General features: G+C 42.8%; 1 protein-coding gene across 3 annotated transcripts in view; it reads right to left on the minus strand.

Annotated features, from left to right (window-relative positions):
- SCML4 (Scm polycomb group protein like 4) overlaps positions 1-9333 on the minus strand; it is a 125206-nt gene that overhangs the window by 60414 nt on the left and 55459 nt on the right. Inside the window, exon 2 of one of the 3 annotated variants that reach the window (XM_040474309.1) lies at positions 5916-6130. The exons of 1 other annotated variant lie outside the window; for it this stretch is intronic. In XM_040474309.1, coding sequence (XP_040330243.1) covers positions 5916-6071 — 156 coding nt within the window. In that variant the 5' untranslated portion in view covers positions 6072-6130. Of the gene's footprint in view, positions 1-5915; positions 6131-9333 lie in introns of those variants that run through there. One more of the 3 variants, XM_040474311.1, reaches the window with a different exon arrangement.

Consider the following 9333-nt stretch of genomic DNA (forward strand, 5'->3'; position numbering starts at 1 on the left):
TTACAGACTTGAGAGAGTGATGGAGAAGATGGTAAAAACACAAACTAAACTTAAAAGTGTGCCTTCTTTGCAGCTGTGACACCGTGAATAGCGCAAAAAACTGAACTGGTTTTTTTTTTTACAAACTATCCTCCGTCCACAATAAATTCGTGAAGAAGTTTATCCCATTCTCAGCATACAATTCCAATATACAACTTCACTGTTTACGTTTCCCTTACTTCTTAACATAATTGGAAACATCGACTAGCGTTCATGCCCGAGTTACACTCAGAACGCTGCGGGGAATCATAAACCAGCACACGAGGGCCTCACGCCCACCATTGCACCTCAACCGTGGCCCTTGCTCCAGCCCTGGTGTTGGGGCTGGAGGGTAATAGAAAGCCACAGGAGATATAGTCCATACCCTAGGTGCTGTTTTTTGTGCTTGTGCAATCATTTTCCTCCATGGGGCACAGGTGGGGCACCAAGCCCACCATCAGCAAGGGGAGGCCTTGAAGACAGGGACAGGAAGGGTTATTTGGTATCTATTCTTCCCTTGCATACTACCATGCTACATTTGGTGTTCCAAAATATAACTCTAAGACAATATAAGATCTGGACAATCAAAGAATCATCAAAGCCATTTTGACAGTTTTTGTGAAAACACGTTTTAGAAAGAGACTTTAAACAAGTGTTGAAACAAAACGCTTTCTGCTTAAGTTTGAACGTTTTCCTACTTGAGAGTTTTGTGAATTTGACTTCCTTGTTACACAATGCCAAGAACACATACTCTTTTGGGGGTTGGGAGGTGGGAAGAAAAGGATGACAATAAAAAAGAGGGAATAAAACATAATGTTGTGCGGAACGTGGGTGCCTCAGTCGATTAAGTGTCTGACTCTTGATTTCAGTTCAGGTCCTGATCCCAGGGTCTTGTGTTTGAGCCTCGTGTGCAGAGGCTGCCTGGGATTCTCTCTCTCTACCTCTATCTCTGCGCCTCCCGCACTCGTGCATGTGTGCTCTCTTTCTCTCAAAAAAAAAAAAACATAATGTTGCATTTCCTTATGTTTATTAGAAAATCATTCTCTTTATAGAGTAAATTTTCTAGGTGACAGAAGACTGTTCTGTAAGTACTTTGGTTATTCCCAAATATCCACGCTCCCTTCTTTCTTTATTAATGCAATCTCTGAATTTTAGCCAGCCACCTGATCACCCCATACTGCTTTGCCCCACCTCCCTTGGAGTTAAGTGAGGCCAAGTGACTAGGTTCTGGCCAGCAGCATGCAAGTGTAAGGCGTGTGTTCAGTCTTGAACATTGAGTCCTTAAAGGGGAAAGACATGCCTCCACTAGCTCTGCCTCCATCTGGCTGGCTAGACTAGCAGGAAAGAGGGAACTGGAGGAGCCATTTTATTTTATTTTATTTTATTTTTAATTTTTTTTTCAACGTTTATTTATTTTTTTGGGGACAGAGAGAGACAGAGCATGAACGGGGGAGGGGCACAGAGAGAGGGAGACACAGAATCGGAAACAGGCTCCAGGCTCTGAGCCATCAGCCCAGAGCCCGACGCGGGGCTCGAACTCACGGACCGCGAGATCGTGACCTGGCTGAAGTCGGACGCTTAACCGACTGCGCCACCCAGGCGCCCCTGGAGGAGCCATTTTATAGCGTGAGGTAGGGACTTTGTGTTAAGAGGAGCAGAGTGACAACAGAGCAGGAGCCTGGGTCCCCAACACCCTGGAGGCAACATGTCACCTTCAGATGGGCTTCCCAGATTTTTAACATAAGAAAGAAGTTAGCTTCCTCTTCTTTAGGCCACTGTTGCTTCCCCTTTGTCACAGCAGCTGGATTTATATTCTCAACGATACAATTACCAACATTTCAGAACATGTTAACCATTTGTCTTTAATATTTTACAGAGTCTCTTCTTTCGAAACATGCTACACGTTTCTAAGCTCATTAAACAGAGCAGACGGGACATAATTTGGAAAGAGTAAATGGGAAAGCATAGTTACTATTCGGAACAATAACGCAAAGAGACTGCCAAGGTCTAGAGGACTTCTGGCCCAACAGTAGGCAGCCTCAGGCTGTGGGACTTGGTTCACTCATATCTAATTCCTGCAGTTTTTCTAGCTCCCTCACTATCAGGGTTCAAATAAGAAAATATACACAAAGTGCTTTGGTCCAGAGCCTCAAACACAGAAGTGCTGACTAAATGTTATATACGACTATTCTTGCTATTAGTATTAATTATGATGATGGTGATGACGATGATGATGATGTGTAGGGGACAAACAGCTATTTTTAAAACCCAGCACTTTCTTCTTCCTGCTTAAATCATAATCCCAATCATAAAGACGCAGAAGCTGGAGATCCCACTGTTAGGTGACATTACAATCAGCTGCCGGTACAGAATAGAAGCTAGGGCTCCTCCTTGATGCAGACTCTCTTTATCTCTTTAAAAAGACCTTAATAGTCTTTTTATTCACGAAATATGAGGAAAATCTATCTGTTGACCTTGGGTTGTCTCTGAACTAAACCAATAGCAGATGCTTCAAACTGAGATGTAAATTCTGTTTGATAATGAAGAAGGCTGTTTTCATGGCAGTCGGCGTAGGGCTCTTCAGAGAAAATATGATGTTAAGAGGTTTCTGCTTTCTTCGACTGGGGTGAGAAGGCGGCAGTAAGGCCATAAAATGATGCTTTCCCGGCAGTGAGCATGCCCCAGAAATGTGGCTGCAGGCCTGGGCCAAGAGACATGGGCAGATGGGCCCTGGGAGGAGGCATGACCTATGAACTCTGGAGCACTGACATCTGACTACCCGTTGAATTCTTCCTTTTCTGCCTGCAATTCACTCATATTATTCTTAAGACTCAGAGAAAGGGTTAAACACTGTGTCAGCTGTGCTGGGATCTTAAAGGGGAAGGCTTGTGCCCATTCTTGGACCAGACAGAGTTGCCACCTGTGCTGGGCACAGAGGTGATCGAGAGTGCAATTTGGGAGAGCGCCAGGCAAGAGGTGACAAATGTCAACCAGCATAGATCTGTGATGCAGTCAGCACAACAGGCATCCTCAAGACTCAGGAACCTTCCAAAGGCTCAAACACGGATTACTTCGTTATGACAGTATTGTTAGGATGAATATACCATAATGATGTTTTTATTGAAATGACAAAATTGTTCTTCACTACTTTATAATATTGATAATGTTATTGTATTTGTTATTGTTCTGTATTATTAATAAAACATCATTTAATTATAACAATAATTATTATTATACTTTCAGTACCCAGCTGTGTGGGCACTCTTCTTCCCCAAAATATCTTCTCCTTCAAATCTAAGACTATTAAATCGCTATAATAGAGCTTGTAAGAAATGCATCTACAATAAAGGTAAATAGACTCTGAAGGAGGGCTTGGAAGCATTTTCTTAACAATTAAATACAGGATCTTTAAGGATACACCAAGTAATATCTTACTTCGCTTGCTCAGGGCTTCTTTTTTAACAACTTCTGGCTCCCCAACTGTGTCTCAGATAGTTAAAATTGCCAAATCAGGGGCGCCTGGGTGGCGCAGTCGGTTAAGCGTCCGACTTCAGCCAGGTCACGATCTCGCGGTCCGTGAGTTCGAGCCCCGCGTCGGGCTCTGGGCTGATGGCTCAGAGCCTGGAGCCTGTTTCCGATTCTGCGTCTCCCTCTCTCTCTCTGCCCCTCCCCCGTTCATGCTCTGTCTCTCTCTGTCCGAAAAATAAATAAAAACGTTAAAAAAAAAATTAAAAAAAAATTGCCAAATCAGTGGCCATTTGGTAAATGGAACAACACTGTACAGTTTCCTCGGTGGCTTCTTCACAATTAAAACCTTTTCAGTAACGGTAAAAGGGGGCTTCTGGGTCTAAGAAATTGTCAAAAAAAAAAAAAAACACTGGAGAGACTTAATTGGTTGCCAAATTTATTTTGCGAAGTAAGGACATTTTTTAAATTACCAAATCCTGACAACATACAACAATTAAATAAAAGAAAACAAACTCTAATGCCAAAAGAGTAAGAAGCAGATATTTCAGAATAAAGGATGATCCTTTGGGTGGAATCATTTTAGCTCTACGAAGATTTGCACACGGTTCTTATTTTTCTCGTGTCACCACGAGGGAGTCAGCACTCCGGCAGACTAAGCACCTGGTTTGGAGGTGTTCTTGGACACTTGGGGAGCTGTCTGGGAGCTGCTGGCCTGAAATAATTCCCACACAGTTCCCCAAATACATGGAAGATGGACTCAAGGAAGAGCTGTGGCCCATTGCCCCTAGCCAAGTAGCCCTGTGAGGCATGGACATGAGATCTGCCTGCCATGTGCAGGGCCTACATTGTCAGCTAACCATTCCAAAAGCTTTCTTCCTGCTTTGATGTGTCTCTGAGTGTTAGGAGCCCTGAAAACTGCCCCTTTTAGGAGACAAGAAAATTGCCAAGTCGGGCTCATTCCATGGACTGGATTCCCATTTTTCCTGGCCCTAGAAATGCTGTGTCTGTTGGTAATTTTCACTCTTGGGTCGCAGCTCCCAGGGGAGTAGGAGAAAGGCCAAATAGGAGAGAGAAGTTTTCAGTGTGTTTCTTCAGATCCTGGACTTGCTCCCTGGCTCTATTCACAGAAGGGCTGCCCTGCTCCGTCCTTCCAGATTCAATACCCAGACCTCAGCAATGGCGCAGGTAGCTGAGCTGGGAGGGCCTGCCCTATGCCGGCTTCAGGGAAACAATGCTGAAGCTGAAGTGCCCATGAGAAAGAGGAGGCCCTCGTTGTTAGAAAAGTAACCAGTGACAGAAGATTTTACTTCATGAGGTGGCTGAGTAAAAGCTTCTTTTACTAAAACCCGTGACCCCCAAACAACTCTGAGTCACCTTCCCCCTACCTCCTGTTTTTATTTTCCAGCAGTTGGAAGAACTGCGGAGAACCAAAGGGATAAAGGTTGAATTCATCACCGATTCTTCCGGAAGCTTTGTCTTTCTGCTGACCTGAAATAATTTCCATACATTTTCCTAAATATATGGGAGTTAATTGCCAATTTGCATTCTGGTTTGAGTATTCAGATCTCAAGATGGAAACATAAGCTCTTTATTTCAAGAAAAAATAAAGGAAAGAAAACTTCTGAAGCTCGTTTTCTAATGCCCAAAAGTCTTGTGGAGAATGAACTCAATAGTCTTTCTTCTCTAGTAGCCTCCTCAAAAACATCTTGGAGGAGAAGCTCTCCCTCCTCTGGTTCAGATTGCTTTATGTGATTGCAATTACATCAGAGAATTTCTTTTCCACCCCCTGCCACTCTGAATTGTTAATTCTTCCAAGGGTCACGGGATTTTAATTCTGCCTGATACGCCTCCTTGAAGCCAAACTTGACGTCAGCACTTTTTATAAGCAGGAAACTATGAATTAACACCCTGAATTTTCATGATGAGTCCCCCTTGTTTAGGCTCTGTTTGGGAAAATTCTTCTATGTCCTCTGACACTAGGCTGCACGCATTATTAATTTAAGTGTTTCAGGAACATCATCTGCTTTTACTAAAATAAATGACGAATGAGTTCTGGAAAGTGGCTTTGAGCGCCGCCCTAGTAGGCACAGTGAGGGGAAAATTCAGTGTCTGAAACACTAATTTAAATGCAAGTCTTAAAATGTGTGTTTAGCTATGACCCTAAAATCTGCTCGCCTTACAACTTTCCCCATCTGGTGCAATTTGCTTTCTCCACTTGTACAAATGCACACGACGGGGACAGCATGCAATGTGGGCCCCGCTGTAACAATGAGGCCTTGTCTGTCACAGACTTCATTGAGAGAAACTTACTTCTCATCTTGTCGTTACCCAGCTCCCAGCCTTTCCTCACATTCTGCAGTGGGGCTCTGCCCAAGCACCCATGCCCCAGCCCAATGTCACCATGGAGAAAGGAGATGATGGAGCCGTACCTTGTACCCAGGCTTCCGCCCTCTTTTCTTTGGGATCTTCGCTGCTGGCAAAGAACCAGCTGAAGCAGAATAAAGGTTATGCACTGCCATCTTCATAGGTGTTGAGTGCAGTGGGGGTCGGCCTCGCTTTCTCCCCGGGATCCTCTGAGACTGCATGTCTGCTGGTGCCAGTCTTACAGAAGGAAGTGACAAATCGCTCACAGGCAGAAGAGGTGCTAAGAATTAGTCCAGACACAAAGCAAAACAAAAACAGAAGGGTTTGTTTGGTTTGCAAGGCAAACATGTATCCCATTTGGTGTTTTTGGCCATGCCTATCCTTTATTGGAGGGGAAGACCAAATACAAGACAGCCAGGCACCACTAGGAGTTTTTACAGTGCTGTTGGAGTTCTGGGATCATTTCAAGGAGAGCAAATTTCCACAGGGCTATAACGAAGCAGGGAAGATGCTGTCTAGGTGGAGAGGACAATAGATTCCCAGCTCCAAACGCAACCGATAGTGCCGCCAGCAACGAGACGACTTTATCAATGCGTGTCTCCGTTTCCCCACTTCGTTCAACCTTGAAGTGATACGACAATAGCATTAGATAAATACAACTATTCCCTCACATTCGCTCCTGCCCCCTTTGGTTGGGTTATAAATTGTTACGACCTTTATTTTTCCCATGGAAGGGATGTAACGGTACAAATCAATTGTATTAAAGTTATGTCCCTCGGTCAAAATGCGGATAGAGATTTACCTACAGAGATGTTCATTTTAGCAGGTTTTAGAATTGCGAAAATAGAATGGATGGAGCCCAAATAACAAGCAATAGGGGAATAGTTAACATTATCTACAGAACAAAACAATCACCTGGTTAAAAGTCTTTAACCATATTATTTCAACAACATGAGATTGAATGAAAAAGCGTCTCATAAATTGTGCTTAAAAATGATCTCCACTATGCAAAAATGTATGTGGTAAAAGAGTGAAAGGAAATGACGTAAGTGGCAGAGACGGTAGAACTGTTGGTAATTGTTCGCTATGGACACATCCTTTCCCCCAAAGAGATACCCCACATGCTATAAAATTCATAGCATTAAAAATACTAATGATACGGGTCCCTGGGTAGCTTAGTCAGTCAAGCGTCTGACTTCAGCTCAGGCTATGACCTCACAGTTCATGAGTTCGAGCCCCCACATCAGGCTGACGACTCGGAGCCTGCTTCGGATTCTCTCTCTCCTTCTCTCTGTCCCTCTTCTACCTCTCAAAATAAATAAAACTTAAAAAAATATATACTAATGATAAGCTGTCTCAGATAGAGTTGACTAAATCTTACAGCAAGAGGTAGTTGATCAACTCCAACCCAGGGAGCTCAGCGGTATCATGAGCTCAAGGGTCAGATTTCCTTGAATGTTAAGAAAGGTAACAAGTCGGACAGAAAGAACTCTACACTCTAACTCAGGGATGATGTTAGGTGACAAAACTCATTTCTGAGGCTTAATGGTAGCCAACAGTTGGAAATGAGAAGCTTTTGCTCAAGAGGCCACAGGAAAAATTGGGAAAGATGATGGAAGCGGTCCCTACCCCCCCAGGTCTGGGCAGCCACTGTAGGAACCAGATTGCTTTGCTCGGGAAGGAAAATATCAAATAGTGGATATTTGATATCCTAAAACATGACGGGAAATTTGGGACATCTTTTACAAATGTCAGTTCAGTTTGTTAATTCTCTGAATATTAACGGTATCCACTCAATAATATTGATTGCTCTTGGAAATATCATACCTAGCACATAGAATTTTAAAGGATAAATTTGTTTATTGTTAGGTATTTCAGGTAGATAGACAAGCTGTTGAGGATGTCGATTTTCCTTGTTTTTGTGTAAGAAAAACACCATGTCTCATTGATTCTAAAATGCACACTTTTTTACAAAATAACATCTCTGAAATCACAATGCACCCTAAAGCATTGCAAGCACATCAAATTCTGTAAGGAGCAATTTTTCTTTCTTGGTACATGAAATAATGAGGTGTGATATTATCAAGGGCATCTTACAGTCAATGAATCATAATCAATGAAGATAAAACCATCAATATGTGAACAAAGGGAATCATTCCATTTCTAGACTTACTGTCAACATCCCCCAGTGCCAACAAATACCCCAAATACTCATTTGCAAAAAAGCGGCTTCCCAAAACATTGAAAACCCACCAAAATTTATTCAGTAAGATCTTTGCTGTGTGGAACTTGATCTGAGTCCCATTTTGAGCTATCATGATCAAGTGTCTGCTTCTCCATTTTTAGTTTACAGATTTTGGAAATGGGATTTCTTTTTCTAGTCTAGGACAGGTTTTTCTACCTTTCTACTTTGCCTCTAGGGACAAGGTCAGCGATGTATCTAACATTAAGATCAAAAGTCAATAAGAGAAAACCCAGGTTCAGAGAAGGCATTGAATCTCTTTCTTCCTGTTTTTGAAGGCTCAGTTGGCTGTGTTCCTTCCCTGGTGAATTGTGATCCTCTGCTAACTTAGATACTCCCTCACAAAAGTCTTCTTGTTGAATAGGTTTTGAAGAGTGAAGGACGGGTGACTAATTAGCATATTATCCTAAGAATTTGTATCACTCAAAATTATGCTGAACTATCCCCAAATTTCTCAGTATGTTAGAAAAAAAATATTTCCTACAAAAAAAGCCATCTTTTTAAACAAATTTTTTAATGTTTATTTATTTTTGAGAGAGAGAGAGAGAGAGAGACACAGAGTGTGAGTGGGGGAGGGGCAGAGAGAGAGGGAGGGAGACACAGAATCCAAAGCAGGCTCCAGGTTCTGAGCTGTCAGCACAGAGCCCAATGCGGGGCTTGAACTCATGGACTGTGAGATCATGACCTGAGCCAAAGTCAGACACTTAACCGACTGAGCCACCCAGGCACCTCAAAAAAAGCCATATTTTAAACTGAGCTTTTCTGTTGTTCTAATTCTCTTTCTCTACTGTGAGGAAAAAACAGGACTTGGGTGACTTTCCACTTCCTTACTTGAAGTGCATCTATCTTAGGGTATGAAGGAGCTTTCCTGAAAACTAAATCTGATTAATGAATTTCATGCTAGTGGAGCAACAGTGAGCTATTATTTATTTTGTTTTTTTCAATGTTTTTATTTTATTTTATTTTTCGAGAGAAAGAGCGTAAATGGGGCAGGGGCAGAGAGAGAGGGAGACACAGAATCCGAAGCAGGCTCCAGGCTCTGAGCTTTCAGCACAGAGCCAGACATTGGGCTCAAACTCACGAGCTGCAAGATCACAACCTGAGCCTGAGCTGAAGTCAGACACTTAACCGACTGAGCCACCCAAGTGCCCCAACAGTGAACTATTATTGGTGGCACACGAGGCACTACAGTAATTGGGGAAATACTTGGAGATGGTTCATCCACTGATCAAGAAGATACT

The sequence above is a fragment of the Herpailurus yagouaroundi genome, unplaced genomic scaffold (assembly GCF_014898765.1).
Source record: "Herpailurus yagouaroundi ecotype Mexico unplaced genomic scaffold, PumYag 139, whole genome shotgun sequence".
Classification (NCBI taxonomy): domain Eukaryota; kingdom Metazoa; phylum Chordata; class Mammalia; order Carnivora; family Felidae; genus Herpailurus; species Herpailurus yagouaroundi.